We start from the raw sequence: 17665 nt of genomic DNA on the forward strand, positions 1-17665 counted from the left end.
TTTGTTGGCTATCCCTTGTTGTGTTTGTCGGCTATCCCTTGTGAGGTTTGTTGGCTATCCCTTGTTGTGTTTGTTGGCTATCCCTTGTCGTGTTTGTTGGCTATCCCTTGTCGTGTTTGTTGGCTATCCCTTGTCGTGTTTGTTGGCTATCCCTTGTCATGTTTGTTGGCTATCCCTTGTGGGGTTTGTTGGCTATCCCTTGTTGTGTTTGTTGGCTATCCCTTGTTGTGTTTGTTGGCTATCCCTTGTTGTGTTTGTTGGCTATCCCCTGTCTTATTTGTTGGCAATCCCTTGTCGGGTACGTTGGTTGTAGCTTGTCGTGTTTGTTGGCTACTCTTGTTGTGTATGTCGGCTACCCCCTGTCTTATTTGTTAGCTACCCCTTGTCTTATTTGTTAGCTATCCCCTGTCTTATTTGTTGACTATCCCTTGCCGTGTTTGTTGGCTATCCCTTGTTGTGTTTTTTGGCTATCCCCTGTCTTATTTGTTGGCTATCCCTTGTTGTGTTTGTTGGCTATCCCTTGTTTTATTTGTTGGCTATCCCTTGTTGTGTTTGTTGGCTATCCCTTGTCGTGTTTGTTGGCTATCCCTTGCTGTGTTTGTTGGCTATCCCCTGTCTTATTTGTTGGCTATCCCTTGTTGTGTTTGTTGGCTATCCCTTGTTTTATTTGTTGGCTATCCAATTGTTTTAGTTTTGTTTATTCAGAGCCGGTGAGGGGCGCTGTGTGTTGTCGCCAGCTGCCTGCCGCGGGGATGTAGAAATATTCATCCATGCCAAGATTTTCCACTTGATATTTCCTCTGTTTTGATGTGTAGATCTGAACCTCCACGGATGGAAACTTCTTCTCCTCCTGTAGATTCCCCGTCGCTCATTCTTTATGATTAGGATCTATATCCTTGAAGGAACAGATGTTTCTTACTCCTCGTCTTCATAAAGAATGTTCATAATGAGATTATAAATGGTTACATTGTTCAGCAGATGACTGCTTCTTAAAGTGACAGACTCATCGATTATAATCCTTAATGTCCCCGGAGAGCGAGAGTCCAAAATGATAGAATGATGGGAGTCATCCTAGATGGTGCTATGGTTTTTGATGCATTGCATGTATATGATCACAGATTACCATGATAGTCTGTGAGTACTGCATAGGACTTTAAAGGGAACCTACTGGGTCCCCCATCATTGTCATCTCCTGCCAGCATGTTGTAGATAAATGCAGTAAGTTTTTGAAATATCTTTTCTAGCTGTTTCTGAGAAATTCTCATTTTAATCCATATGCTAATGAGGCAATTGGTGCCCCCAAAGTGTGTCCTCGGGAGCGCTGAAATTCCTGCCTGGACCACTGCAGTTTCCATCAGATAAGCATTTGGATCAGGATTCGTCTTGTGAGAAGGATGATATAATACTGGGAGGAGAGGGAAGTGATCCAGGCAGGAATAACTGTGCTCCAGGTGCTAAGGACATGTCCCGAGTGCACCAACTGCCTAATTTGCATATGGATTAAACTGGGAATCACCGTGCATTTCTCTACAACATGCTGATAGTCGATTATGATGCTTGGTAGAGGTGGTAGACCCCCTTTAAGGCATATCATATCCAACATCCTGTGGTGTAGCACCACATAATACTCCTTAGTGGCTCGGCAGAGTATAATAACCCTCCCATTGTAGCCCCTATGTGGCATATTGCCCCCTAGTAGCCCCCCATACTGTATAATAACCCACAGGGTGAATAGTGACGGCTTCCTGCTCCACCATTGTAATCATGGAGCTATTGTTTTTGTCTTTTTACTCCGGCTACTGATGGCCCTTGTTGAAAAACATGAGAAATGTCGGTGGTGGTTGAGGGAATCTGTAGGATGAGGCTTGATAAATGTGGGATGACAGCGGCCGGATCATTGTGTGGGATTGCGGTGACACGCCGGATAATGACATCACTTTCTGGTTGGAGGGATGTCTCCGGTGTCTTCATGGCACACGCCGAAACTCATTTACTTTGATTTTCAGCACAGGCTCCTGTTCGTCTCATTTGACGGCTCAGCGGGCACAGACCCCTCCAGCTGTAGGCTGAGCCTTAGATACCGGAGAGTCTGGGTCTGGAGTATCCCTCTAGACAACTCTGTACATATGCACGCTCAGCCTCTAGTGCATGTGTTTGCTATGGGAGGGGGGAAATGCTGCTGAAATGTAGGTCCCTCAAAACACAAGATTGGGCAGATCTTTCTGACGATTGGCCAGTAACACCAAAATCAACAGGTTTGGAGCATGCGCATCAAGTAATGCACGCTGTGGTGCGCACAGGGTGTGCACAACTATTTTTGAATGTTTTCTTTAGGGTAAGAGATGAAACTGAGTTGGGGTCCGGTATCCTACACACTCATTGATCTGCTGCCTAATGTGTGTGGCCATGGACCACACATACATCAGCAATGTAGCCTTTTCCATCCCAATTAAATGAGTTGTAATACCAAGCACAGCCACTGTACTTTCTATAGCAGTATACTTTGTAGGAATTGAAAAGACTCTACTCATGTGATCAGTGAGGTCTCTTTTTTGGACTCATCTAAGACAACCCCTTTAAGATGTTAGGTATACATACCAAATTGTAAGTTTATGTGTATTTCAGTCCCTCCTCTCGGGTATAACCTTGGGCTGTCCTTGAGCCTGCCAGGGACACCCACTCTCGGTTGAAAATCTATAAGACACATTTCTTCACTGGGTCATGTCCACAGATTTGGGAATTGATAATATAGGGATGTATATATATATATATATATATGTATAAATGGGGATGTTAAAGTCCTGACCTCTGTGCCTACTCTATTAATGAACAGGACTTAAAGGGAATCTGTCATCACTTTTGGCCATAATAATCTGCAGCCAGTATTAGTAATAGACCTTGGGGTGCTGTGTCACCATACCATTGTGTGTGTTGTATGTAGCATCAGGACTGTAAAAAGTGGATTTCTAATTCAGGTTTGAGCTACTACGAGGGTCCTCACAAGTTCTTCTAGCCTGAAGAGCTTTCTGCATATAACTGTTCCACAGCCCCTCCCCTCTGCTCTAAGTGTATCCAATCAAAATTCTGATACATTTCCTTCTTGTAGCAGAGGGGAGGGGCTGTCGAGCTGCTCGGTGCAGAGAGCAGAAAGCTCTTCAGGGTGTAAGACCTTCCCAGAGCCATTGTAAGAGCCACAGAGCTGGAATATAACTTCACGTTTCACAGTCCTGCCACTTCTTACAACATACACAAAGGTCTGACTACACAGATCTCCAGGGACAATATCTAACATGCCCTGGAGCTTTATGTAGTCAAAATTTCCCTTTAAGACACACCCTTTCTCATCCAGGGACTGTCCTGGCAAGTTCAGAACTGTGCAAATATGCCAAGGAGAAATGAAGGTGTTTGTGCGAGTGTGGAGCGCTGCTCTGGGGATCAGGATTGGAAACTACAGCTGGGGACTAGTGAAAGTATTGGAGGAGTTATTATACGGAGCAGTCTGGATGGATTTAGTTTGTAATTAGTGTACATCTGTGCTATTAGGAGTCAGTAAATAACCCTCATTGTGGCGGCGTCTGCGCCTGTAAATCGGTGGCAGGGTTTTATGCCCGCTGTATATTCATGCCATCCATTGGCTCGGGGTCCGTCTCTGAGTTATACCCGTGCTTTATACTGTCGTAGTGTGTCACATCTGCGGAGCGGAAATGTGCTTCAGTGGTAAAGCTGTAAATGTCACAGGTCGAGCAGCGGCATCCGAGCGCTGCGTTCAGCCGAGAGCTTGATGGATGCTGCAGATATTTGTGCCTACATGCCTGGGGGAAATCACTCCTGAATTATTGGCCACTGCCAAGTAACAAAGGCGCTCCATAGATCTCCGCGTCCTGGCTGAATTGTTTAAAATAAAAGGTGTTCCTGAAGAAACTCAGTAAATATTTTAATCTGGGGCTGGATGTGGAGGATGCGGCGATGCCTGCAGCAACGCGCTCAACATGATGAAATGTAAGCAGGAGAAGAGGACCTGCGTTAGGGCGGGATGTGGGGTTGTATATATGTCACACTGCACCATTAGGAACCTAGTATACTCTTATTGTGTCCAAACACCTAAAATAAGTGACTCTGTTAATGGTTCTCTTTAAAAATCATTGACCGTTTCGGGTCTGCCGGAATTCACTAAAGTCGTGCGCCCGATGTCCACCAGGTGTCGCTGCTGCGCTGAGGTCCGCCGGAGTTCACCTTCTTCTTCTCGGTGCATGTGAGTGCTGATCTTGCGACACAATTCTTTTTTTTAAATTCCACGGTTTGTCCGAATCCGTTGGGTTGTCCGACAGCCACGCCACCCATCTCTGTCGTGGCGCTGATGCGCCACAATCCGAACGCATGCGCCACAACCCGGGGAAATTCAGCGCAAAATGGCGCAAATCGGAAATATTCGGGAAAACCTGACGGAATCGCGGCCGCAGGACTCTTAGTAAATGTGCCCCAACGTCTACAAACAGACCCTGTGAAGTCTGATCCTGTAGTCAGATGTCACTCCCTTCCTGAAAGACAAAATTGTGAGAAGAATAAGGGTCTGACTACACAGGAATTGTTTGTAGTCTGTTACCATGGAAATACATCAGCAGGCTAATACATTTTGCTTACATTGATACAATGTAGCAAATTATAGGAACGGGGGAGAGAGATTGGTTCATGTGTAACAGAAGAATAATGTAAAACATAAATGTAGGATCTGACTACACTGAAATTGTTTGTAGTCTGTAACCATGGCGACATCTCAGCAGGCTGATACATTTTGCTTACATTGATACAATGTAGCAAATGATAGGAACGGGAGAGAGATTGGTTCACGTGTACATGTGTAACAGCAGATTAATGTGAAACATGTCTGTAGGATCTGACTACACAAATTGTTTGTAGTCTGTTACCATGGAGATACCCCTGCAGGCGAAGAATGATTCTTCGCCTTTCAAACAGTGAACCTTGCAAATGGTTTCCTTTAAACATCCCCAATCGTTTTGCATCTGCAGTTTCTATCCCAAACTATGTGGCTCTCGGGTTACAGACTACAAACAAACCCTAACTGCAGTCATGTGCCATCTCTTTCCTGAGAGTCCGGAAAAAGTACAAGACTGAAGGATCTGACTACACTGGGATTGTTTGTAGTCTGTTACCACAGAGACACAATCATGTTTTGCTTGCATTTATACATTGTATTCACTGAAGAGTGATTTGGTATTTTTGCTGATGTATTCATCTCACAGAGACAACTCTAGTACACTGCACTTGTGAGAAGTTTTGGGTCTGTTATGTCTCATTTTATTAAAAAAAAAATGCAGTTTCTGCCTTTATCCAAATAAGCTTCTTGCTGGGGGGGGATCGTAACAACCTTTACAGAGTTGTCTTCATTCGGCAGCACCGAGTACCAAGACTCCCGTTAAGACACTAGAAAAACATGGTGAGCTTTATTCCATAAACAGCGCCACCCATGTCCGCAGGTTGCTTGTGGTACTGCAGCTAAGCCACAGTAACAGCATTGATAGCGGGCATACTAATGGAGTGCACTCTCTTCTCTGCAGACTAATGGAAGGAGTGGTGAGGATCTAGGTTATAGTTCTTGAGAAAGTTGAGTCTCAGACTCTTCTCTGTACCGGAGCTCATAAGAAATTCTGCAGAAAGTTAATGTTCCCATGTGAGAGGCAGTGTAGTACTGCTGATAGCAGATGGGCGCACTCCAAAGCCCTTCCCGCCCCGTGCCCGAGCACTTTACTGCTACCTGGAGACACTCTCTCATCACCTTCTGTTTTCTTGCAGCTTCTTTGAACTGGAAAGCAGCGGTTTAAGGGATGAAATCAGATACCACTACAGATTTAATGGAAAATCAAGAACAGAAGCGTTTCCCTACCGCCTGGCAGATGGGCAGTGGCACAAAATCGCCCTGACAGTCAGCGGCTCCCATGTTCTCATCCACGTGGACTGCAACAAGTGAGTAGAGATTGGGTGATACGGTGGAAAATAGGCTGGATGTGAAGGGATTGCTTAAAGGGAACTCCTCAACGACAGGCCCCTGGATACATTGTATAAAGAATGTTCAGATTATGTAATGTCATGTATGTACACAGTGACTGCACCAGCAGCAGAATAGTGAGTGCAGCTCTGGAGTATAATACAGGATGTAACTCAGGATCAGTACAGTATAAGTAATGTCATGTATGTACACAGTGACTGCACCAGCAGCAGAATAGTGAGTGCAGCTCTGGAGTATAATATAGGATGTAACTCAGGATCAGTACAGGATAAGTAATGTCATGTATGTACACAGTGACTGCACCAGCAGCAGAATAGTGAGTGCAGCTATGAGGTATAATACAGGATGTAACTCAGGATCAGTACAGGAGAAGTAATGTCATGTATGTACACCGTGACTGCACCAGCAGCAGAATAGTGAGTGCAGCTCTGGGGTATAATACAGGATGTTACTCAGGATCAGTACAGGATAAGTAATGTCATGTATGTACACAGTGACTGCACCAGCAGCAGAATAGTGAGTGCAGCTCTGGGGTATAATACAGGATGTAACTCAGGATCAGTACAGGATAAGTAATGTCATGTATGTACACAGTGACTGCACCAGCAGAATAGTGAGTGTAGCTCTGGGGTATAATACAGGATGTAACTCAGGATCAGTACAGGAGAAGTAATGTCATGTATGTACACAGTGACTGCACCAGCAGCAGAATAGTGAGTGCAGCTCTGGGGTATAATACAGGATGTAACTCAGGATCAGTACAGGATAAGTAATGTCATGTATGTACACAGTGACTGCACCAGCAGCAGAATAGTGAGTGCAGCTCTGGGGTATAATACAGGATGTAACTCAGGATCAGTACAGGATAAGTAATGTCATGTATGTACACAGTGACTGCACCAGCAGCAGAATAGTGAGTGCAGCTCTGGGGTATAATACAGGATGTAACTCAGGATCAGTACAGGATAAGTAATGTCATGTATGTACACAGTGACTGCACCAGCAGAATAGTGAGTGTAGCTCTGGGGTATAATACAGGATGTAACTCAGGATCAGTACAGGATAAGTAATGTCATGTATGTACACAGTGACTGCACCAGCAGCAGAATAGTGAGTGCAGCTCTGGGGTATAATACAGGATGTAACTCAGGATCAGTACAGGATAAGTAATGTCATGTATGTACACAGTGACTGCACCAGCAGAATAGTGAGTGCAGCTCTGGGGTATAATACAGGATGTAACTCAGGATCAGTACAGGATAAGTAATGTCATGTATGTACACAGTGACTGCACCAGCAGCAGAATAGTGAGTGCAGCTCTGGAGTATAATACAGGATGTATCTCAGGATCAGTACAGGATAAGTAATGTCATGTATGTACACAGTGACTGCACCAGCAGCAGAATAGTGAGTGCAGCTCTGGGTATAATACAGGATGTAACTCAGGATCAGTACAGGATAAGTAATGTCATGTATGTACACAGTGACTGCTCCAGCAGCAGAATAGTGAGTGCAGCTCTGGGGTATAATACAGGATGTAACTCAGGATCAGTACAGGATAAGTAATGTCATGTATGTACACAGTGACTGCACCAGCAGCAGAATAGTGAGTGCAGCTCTGGGGTATAATACAGGATGTAACTCAGGATCAGTACAGGATAAGTAATGTCATGTATGTACACAGTGACAGCACCAGCAGCAGAATAGTGAGTGCAGCTCTGGGGTATAATACAGGATGTAACTCAGGATCAGTACAGGAGAAGTAATGTCATGTATGTACACAGTGCAATGTTGGGTGTAGTAGTACAGGTATGTCCTTGGGCTGGGGGTGGCTGTGGCTGCTTCCTCTGTACATTGTAGTGCCTCCTCTCCTCCCCCGCCTGGTGTTAGAAGTACAGGAGTGAAGCTGTGTACTTCTATCAATGCGGTGAGTCTCTAGTCGCACATAAAGCTGCGTGTTTTATTTGTACGGCCGTTTGAATTCATTCCGCGCTCCCTAAGTGCTTAAGTAGTTCACTCTGTTTTCTCTGAGCTTTAATCGTCGACCTTTTTACATGTGAAGTAATAGAAATCTGCATTATTTTGCTGCCTTCCCCGCGACGAGTCCCCAGACTCATTTAGTAAATGATCTGCACTACAATAATCTGCTCTTACACCATAAATAACAGGCAGCGGCTCCCGATTCTCCAAAGTCTCGTGTCAAGTGAATTGGAGGCAACAGATGTGGCTCGGCACCGCGCACATTCAGGACCGCCGCAATTTTATTTTCTGTTCCTCATTATTATATGGATTTAACTCCTACATCTCCCTGGTTACTGCAGCTAGTTTACAGATTCCGGGTTGTAAATCCGACCTCATCCTAGAATTTGTGTGTTCTTTGGGTTTCTTGTAGTCAATTTCCGAGCTGCAGGCGGCATGTTATAGAGCAGGAGGAGCTGAACAGATTGTACATAGTGTCCTATCTGCAGCCAGCATGTTATAGAGCAGCAGGAGCTGAGCAGATTGTACATAGTGTCCTATCTGCAGGCAGCATGTTATAGAGCAGGAGGAGCTGAGAAACTTCTACATAGTGTCCTATCTGCAGGCGGCAGGTTATACAGCAGGAGGAGCGGAGCAGGTTGTACATAGTGTCCTATCTGAAGGCAGCATGTTATGGAGCAGGAGGAGCTGAGCAGGTTGTACATAGTGTCCTATCTGCAGGCAGCATGTTATAGAGCAGGAGGAGCTGAGCAGGTTGTATATAGTGTCCTATCTGCAGGCAGCATGTTATAGAGCAGGGGGAGCTGAGCAGGTTGTATTTAGTGTCCTATCTGCAGGCACCATTTTATAGATCAGGAGGAGAAGAGCAGATTGTACATAGTGTCCTATCTGCAGGCAGCATGTTATAGAGCAGGAGGAGCAGAGCAGATTGTACACCGTGTCCTATCTGCAGGCAGCATGTTATAGAGCAGAAGGGGCTGAGCACATTGTGCATAGTGTCCTATCTTCAGGCAGCATGTTATAGAGCAGGAGGAGCTTAGTAGATCGTACACTGTCCTATCTGCAGGCAGCATGTTATAGAGCAGGAGGAGCTGAGCATATTGTACATAGTGTCCTATCTGCAGGCAGAATGTTATAGAGCAGAAGGGGCTGAGCAGATTGTACATAGTGTCCTATCTTCAGGCAGCATGTTATAGAGCAGGAGGAGCTGAGCATATTGTACATGGTGTCCTATCTGCAGGCAGAATGTTATAGAGCAGGAGGAGATGAGCGCATTGTACAAGGTGTCCTATCTGCAGGAAGCATGTTATAGAGCAGGAGGAGCAGAGTAGAATGTACAAAGCGATTGAGGTTTGGTTTTAAGGTAATAGATCGAGTATAAATATCATCTATATCATTTATATCCTTGCAGAATTTTAACCCTTACAGGCCTGGATTCTTGGAGTGTTGAGCCCCCTCTTTTCCCCAGTGTATATAGCGTATACCTGTCAGCAGCTGTGCACATATGCTGGGAGGACCTGTGCGGTCAGGCGCTAGTCACACACCGGTATTTATTCAATGTATTATTTTCTGGTTGGGTGAAATGTGTTAATGTGGTAATTAGTGTTTTATATTTAGTCGCACGCGCTGCTGGATGACAACAACAGCTTTTACATTGTTGTTTTTCTGCTTCACGTAGCAAGAGCGAAGAATCCGTCTCCTGTATTCACGGATTCCAGATAGGTACAGCCTGGTACAAGACAATGGCAGCTACACGTCCCCATGTGCCAGGGTCTCACCAGGTTATCCTTATTCAGCAACCGGCAGGGGGTTAAAGGAGTTTTCCTACTGTAGACACTGGAGGTGAATGGAGCTCTGCACTGCTCATGTCTGACTAGCACTCACTTCACCAGTGTGTGACTGCAAAGGATGACTGGAATCCCCATAGAAGAGAATAGGCCTTGCATGGAGCTCCTCCTGCTCTATAACATGCTGCCTGCAGACAGAGAACTATGTACAACCTGCTCAGCCCCTCCTGCTTTATAACATGCTGCCTGCAGATAGGACACTATGTACAATGTGCTCAGCTCCTCCTGCTCTATAACATGCTGCCTGCAGGTAGGACACTATGTACAATTTGTTCATCTCCTCCTGCTCTATAACATGCTGCCTGTAGATAGAACACTATTTACAATCTGCTAAGCTCCTCCTGCTTTGTAACATGCTGCCTGCAGATAGGACACTATGTACAATTTGTAAAGCTCCTCCTGCTTTATAATATGCTGCCTGCAGATAGGACACTGTGTACAATCTAATTAGCTCCTCCTGCTCTATAACATGCTGCCTGCAGATAGGACTTTATGTACAATCTGCTTAGCTCCTCCTGCTCTATAACATGCTACCTGCAGATAGGACACTATGTACAATCTGCTAAGCTCCTCCTGCTCTATAACATGGTGCCTGCAGATAGGACACTATGTACAATTTGTTTAGCTCCTCCTGCTCTATAACATTCTGCCTAAAGAGAAAACGCCCAGCAGTCAGATATTTATCCTATATCCTTGTGATAGGGCATTAGACATTTCAGTGGGAAAAATCCCTTTTAGGATTGGCCAAACCTGTCCCATATATTGGATGGATCTATTGGAAAACGCCACTTCCTCCATTTTGTTGCAAACAACGTTGCAGAACTTTTGTAACAGTTACGGTTTATATAAATTTAGAAAATTCCTTCAACGTTAAAGGGATAGATACAAATTCCACCCTCCAACAGGGGGGCAGCATGATGTCCTTATACAGAGGAGAGGTAGTAACCTTAACATATACAAAGTCACTATTACCCTCTGCCTGTGGGAAAATCTAAGGGTTAACTGTGAATGTCACACGCTCGGGGTCATAAATAATGGCGCCGTAGATTGTTTGGACGGGGGAAAATCTGACACATGAGTTCAGATTCAGAATTGATTAAATGAAGAAAGTTAATCTGATTATAAAGACGCCAAGCTGCTTACACTACAAGGTTATGGAATGACGGGCGCTGCGCCTACGGGAGACTGCGGGGGTCTATATCCACAGGTCAATGCTCTCTCCAAGTTCAAAATCGGCACCGAGGATCTCTGGTGCTTCAAATTTACTATTTTATGGATAAATCATATGATATGACCTAGAAGGGGCGAAGGGTCATCCAATTCCTTCTATGAAGATACCTTTGGCCATTCCACTGGAGAGGTCATCGTAGACCTTGGAGTATTTCGGCTGGGCCTTAGGTTATACTCCTACATTGGGTTTTCCTAGACTAGTGATGGCGAACCTATGGCACGGATGCCAGAGGTGGCACTCGGAGCACTTTCTGTGGGCACCCAGGCCTTCACCCCAACACAGAATGGACTAGACAAGAAGCGGGAAGGTGTGGATAGAGATGGATTATCGTTGAAGCTCCTGTTCTGGGTCCCCTGATTCTTCCTTTTCAGGAGACCCTGGAGGGAAGCTATAATCCTAATTTCTCCATCATCTTTCTATTGTATTGGTGAACTCAGGACGCCAATACGATTGAAACTTGTGATACAGCTGGGATCAATAGTTTACTGCTGAAATTGCGACATAAAAGTGGGTTTTGGTTGTAAGTTGGGCACTCTGTCTCTAAAAGGTTTGCCATTATTGTCCTAGACCAAACCTCTAGGGCCCGTTACCCTAAATCAGGTCGAAAGGCCCTGTATTATTCTGGTTGGCCAGTCCGGTGTTGCAGAGGTAGGATGGGTAGTCCACCACTTTACTAAGCTTTCGAGAGACCCTCCGTTTTTTGGACTTTGTCGGAGGGGAACTGGAAATAAAGCAGATCCTATAGTTTCCTATGAGACCAGTGTTTGGCATCATTTGTAAGGGGTCGGACACATTACCAGTCCAGGGGTTTTACGGAGCCTGGACGTGTCTACAAGCCGAGCACTCGTCGAGAAGCCACTGATGTGCAAACGAAGCCGCGTATCCACCATGTAGATGATTCATCCTCGCTCTATGAATGACACCCGCAGATTCTCTCTAGGTGTTTCCAACTTCAAACAAGACCACAAAAATCTCTGCCCGTGAGACCTCCTGCCGCATATGTCTTATACCTCTCCTGATATCAACAAGTCTGGTCTGCTTAACCCCTTAACTACATGATATCACGGCGGCCACGTCCTCGATGGTCCTCAGGTCTACTTCAGAAGTGATGCTATAATAGGAGTATTGCAGGGAGTTTTGGTGCTGCTGTTTACTCAAATGGAGAGAAAGGGGTCAGTCCAACCAGAAGCGAAAAAGATTGAGGTCAATAGAGACCCATATTAGAGACCCAGGACACACCTCTGTCCTGGATGTGTCATAAATACTTGAGCTTGGACCACCCCTTTAAGCTCTGCCTCTACACTTTAATAGTAAGCCACTCCCTTAAAGTATACATTCAAAAAAAATGTATAGTAAAAAGAATTCAAAGCTTCCCCTTTTACCTACGGAAAGTTTAGTTCCAACTATTTAAGTTAAACTTCTATCCATAGGGTAGGGGATAGCTAGCTAATTGGTTAGGCTCCGACAGCAATCAAAAGAATGGGACCCCCATCAATGTGGGTCCTGTTCTCACTAATGATTTGTAGGGGATAATTTAAATAGTCAAAATGTAAAACTGGCACTATCAGTATTAAAATGCCATGTAAAGTTACTTAATGTAGGATTAACATTGGAAAATCAAATCTAAACATCATTATTGGGGGTTTTTTGGCTCATTCCCCCCCCCCCCCCCCCTTCCCAAATTAAATAAATTAAAAAGTAATATAGTTAATTTATCTCAAAGTGGTACCAATAAAAACTAGAGCTTGACCCACTAAAAACAAGCCCCCAGAAAGCACTGTAAAATATAAAAATAAGTTATTTGTGACATAAAATCAGTGTCTTAATTTTTAGAAATAGAAGGAGTTTTCGGGAAAATTTGGTGCTACCAGAACTTATTGATCCTAGTGATTCATGATGATTTTTTAACACATAGTAAATTCTTTAGACCAAACAACAAAGGCGGGATTGATTTTTTTTTTTTTTTTTTCAAATTGCACCACAAAAAAAGAATTAAAAAAAAAAAAGACTTTGATACATTAAATTAAACCTTACAGGGTGCCGTTAACAATTAGAAGCTATTACACAAAAACCAAGCCCTTGTTTATCTCTTAAAATGAAAAAAAAAAAAAACAAGCCCTCAGACAACACCATCAGTGGAAATATAAAAATAAGTTGTAGGTGACATCAAATCTCTGTTTTCATTTTTAGAAATAGTAGAGTTGAAGGCGATTTCTAGAAATTTGGTTCTTCTAGAATTTACTGATCCGAATAGTCATGTCCTTTTTACCATATAGTGGTTTTTGTTAAAACTAAACACAAAAATGGAAGAACTGTGGATTTTTTGTCACATTTCACCCTGAAATAATTTTTTAATAGATTATATAAAACAGTACATGGTGCTATTAACAAATAGAAGCTGTAACACAAAAAACAAGCCCCAATATGATGAACAAATGTAGGCAGGAAAAAATTAAATGGAAAAAAAATCTCAGTTTCTCAGTAGTTTTTGGAACATGTATCTAAATTTTCTACAGTGGGTGGTACTGAGCTTAGCATGTAGATCCCTACCGAAAGATCCGCCCCCTTCCCGACAATGGGGAGGTTCTACTAACCCCTCCCCTTCCCAACTACTTCCAGGTTTTTCTGACTCCCCTAGAAGTCAATGGCACAGTCCTGTCATGCTGCCTCACTAGTTAATGAGCTCTATGATGGCACAGGTCCTGACTCTAAGGGGTTAACACAAATTTGGGGGTTCAATTTTCAGTGTTTTTGGATAAGGGGAACCGTTTCAGTCTGTGGGTGCTGCTTTCATCCAACAATCCAGCAGATATTATAGAGGAAGCATCGTTGCGGTGTAATAGATGTGTTGTGATGGGCACATACACCACCTGTGCACATTTACATTATTGCGCCAACCTGCGAATTTGACGGATATTTATTGCTCCTTGACATTTGAGGGAAGACACAGTATAAAGCGCCAGGGCCGCAGGAGCGCCACATTATTCAGCTCCATTTAACTTTGTTGCCCGCAGCTCATCACCGCGACACTGCGCTTTGTAAAACCTTCCAACTTTTAGGGAAAAAAATGCTGCAATTTATATGTCAATTATGTCATAAAATTCCGACAGGATCTCAGATTATGATTAGACGCCTGATGTAAAAGTCCTGCTAAATATTTACTGTGTGATTTTCCTGGCGCCATCTCAACCCAACCTGAGCAGAACCGCCGCGCTCACCGCTATCATAGATCCCATATTATATATCATTGTACAAGCTTATTATTATTACACTTCACCTAGTAGAAAGCGACAAGAATAGTTATATAGTGGGCAGTATTATAGTAGTTATATTCTTGTACATAGGGGGCTGTATTATAGTAGTTATATTCTTGTGCATAGGGGGCAGTATTATAGTAGTTATATTCCTGTACATAGGGGGCAGTATTATAGTAGTTATATTCTTGTACATAGGTGAAGTATTATAGTAGTTATATTCTTGTACATAGGGGAGCAGTATTATAGTAGTTATATTCTTGTACATAGGGGGCAGTATTATAGTAGTTATATTCTTGTACATAGGGGGCAGTATTATAGTAGTTGTATTCCTGTACATAGGGGAGCAGTATTATAGTAGTTATATTCTTGTACATAGGGGGGCAGTATTATAGTAGTTATATTCTTGTAAATAGGGGGCAGTATTATCGTAGTTATATTCTTGTACATAGGGGGGCAGTATTATAGTAGTTATATTCTTGTAAATAGGGGGCAGTATTATAGTAGTTATATTCTTGTACATAGGGGGCAGTATTATCGTAGTTATATTCTTGTACATAGGGGGGCAGTATTTTAGTAGTTATATTCTTGTAAATAGGGGGCAGTATTATAGTAGTTATATTCTTGTACATAGTGGGCAGTATTATAGTAGTTATATTCTTGTACATAGGGGCAGTATTATAGTAGTTATATTCCTGTACATAAGGTTCAGTATTATAGTAGTTATATTCTTGTACATAGGGGGCAGTATTATAGTAGTTATATTCTTGTACATAGGGGCAATATTATAGTAGTTATATTCTTGTACATATGGGGCAGTATTATAGTAGTTATATTCCTGTACATAGGGGGCAGTATTATAGTAGTTATATTCCTGTACATAGGGGGCAGTATTATAGTAGTTATATTCCTGTACATAGGGGGCAGTATTATAGTAGTTATATTCTTGTACATAGGGGGCAGTATTATAGTAGTTATATTCTTGTACATAGGGGGGCAGTATTATAGTAGTTATATTCTTGTACATAGGGGGGCAGTATTATAGTAGTTATATTCTTGTACATAGGGGGTAGTATTATAGTAGTTATATTCTTGTACATAGGGGGCAGTATTATAGTAGTTATATTCTTGTACATAGGGGGCAGTATTATAGTAGTTATATTCCTGTACATAGGGGCAGTATTATAGCAGTTATATTCTTGTACATAGGGGGCAGTATTATAGTAGTTATATTCTTGTACATAGGGGGCAGTATTATAGTAGTTATATTCTTGTACATAGGGAGCAGTATTATAGTAGTTATATTCTTGTACATAGGGGCAGTATTATAGCAGTTATATTCTTGTACATAGGGGGCAGTATTATAGTAGTTATATTCCTGTACATAAGGGTCAGTATTATAGTAGTTATATTCTTGTACATAGGGGGCAGTATTATAGTAGTTATATTCTTGTACATAGCGGCAATATTATAGTAGTTATATTCTTGTACATAGGGGGCAGTATTATAGTAGTTATATTCCTGTACATAGGGGGCAGTATTATAGTAGTTATATTCCTGTACATAGGGGGCAGTATTATAGTAGTTATATTCCTGTACATAGGGGGCAGTATTATAGTAGTTATATTCTTGTACATAGGGGGCAGTATTATAGTAGTTATATTCCTGTACATAGGGGGCAGTATTATAGTAGTTATATTCTTGTACATAGGGGGCAGTATTATAGTAGTTATATTCCTGTACATAGGGGGCAGTATTATAGTAGTTATATTCTTGTACATAGGGGGCAGTATTATAGTAGTTATATTCCTGTACATAGGGGGCAGTATTATAGTAGTTATATTCTTGTACATAGGGGGCAGTATTATAGTAGTTATATTCTTGTACATAGGGGCAGTATTATAGCAGTTATATTCCTGTACATAGGGGGCAGTATTATAGTAGTTATATTCTTGTACATAGGGAGCAGTATTATAGTAGTTATATTCCTGTACATGGGGGGCAGTATTATAGTTGTATATATTCTTGTACATAGGGGGGCAGTATTATAGTAGTTATATTCTTGTACATAGGGGGCAGTATTATAGTAGTTATATTCTTGTACATAGGGGGCAGTATTATAGTAGTTATATTCTTGTACATGGGGGCAGTATTATAGTAGTTATATTCTTGTACATAGGGGACAGTATTATAGTAGTTATATTCTTGTACATAGGGGGCAGTATTATAGTAGTTATATTCCTGTACATAGGGGGCAGTATTATAGTAGTTATATTCTTGTACATAGGGGGGCAGTATTATAGTAGTTATATTCTTGTACATAGGGGGCAGTATTATAGTAGTTATATTCTTGTACATAGTGGGCAGTATTATAGTAGTTATATTCCTGTACATAGGGGGCAGTATTATAGTAGTTATATTCCTGTACATAGGGGGCAGTATTATAGTAGTTATATTCCTGTACATAGGGGGCAGTATTATAGTAGTTATATTCTTGTACATAGGGGGCAGTATTATAGTAGTTATATTCTTGTACATAGGGGGGCAGTATTATAGTAGTTATATTCTTGTACATAGGGGGGCAGTATTATAGTAGTTATATTCTTGTACATAGGGGGCAGTATTATAGTAGTTATATTCTTGTACATAGGGGGCAGTATTATAGTAGTTATATTCTTGTACATAGCGGGCAGTATTATTGTAGTTATATTCCTGTACATAGGGGCAGTATTATAGCAGTTATATTCTTGTACATAGGGGGCAGTATTATAGTAGTTATATTCTTGTACATAGGGGGCAGTATTATAGTAGTTATATTCTTGTACATAGGGAGCAGTATTATAGTAGTTATATTCTTGTACATAGGGAGCAGTATTATAGTAGTTATATTCTTGTACATAGGGGCAGTATTATAGTAGTTATATTCCTGTACATAAGGGTCAGTATTATAGTAGTTATATTCTTGTACATAGGGGGCAGTATTATAGTAGTTATATTCTTGTACATAGCGGCAATATTATAGTAGTTATATTCTTGTACATAGGGGGCAGTATTATAGTAGTTATATTCCTGTACATAGGGGGCAGTATTATAGTAGTTATATTCCTGTACATAGGGGGCAGTATTATAGTAGTTATATTCCTGTACATAGGGGGCAGTATTATAGTAGTTATATTCTTGTACATAGGGGGCAGTATTATAGTAGTTATATTCCTGTACATAGGGGGCAGTATTATAGTAGTTATATTCTTGTACATAGGGGGCAGTATTATAGTAGTTATATTCTTGTACATAGGGGCAGTATTATAGTAGTTATATTCCTGTACAT

General features: G+C 42.1%; 1 protein-coding gene across 2 annotated transcripts in view; it reads left to right on the forward strand.

Moving 5' to 3' along the window:
- NELL1 (neural EGFL like 1) overlaps nt 1-17665 on the forward strand; it is a 534618-nt gene that overhangs the window by 101178 nt on the left and 415775 nt on the right. For both annotated transcript variants that reach the window (XM_072118935.1, XM_072118936.1), the window contains exon 4: nt 5812-5982. In XM_072118935.1, the coding sequence (XP_071975036.1) occupies nt 5812-5982 (171 nt within the window). The remainder of the gene's footprint in view (nt 1-5811; nt 5983-17665) is intronic.

This window comes from Engystomops pustulosus, chromosome 7 (assembly GCF_040894005.1).
Source record: "Engystomops pustulosus chromosome 7, aEngPut4.maternal, whole genome shotgun sequence".
Taxonomy (NCBI): Eukaryota; Metazoa; Chordata; class Amphibia; order Anura; family Leptodactylidae; genus Engystomops; species Engystomops pustulosus.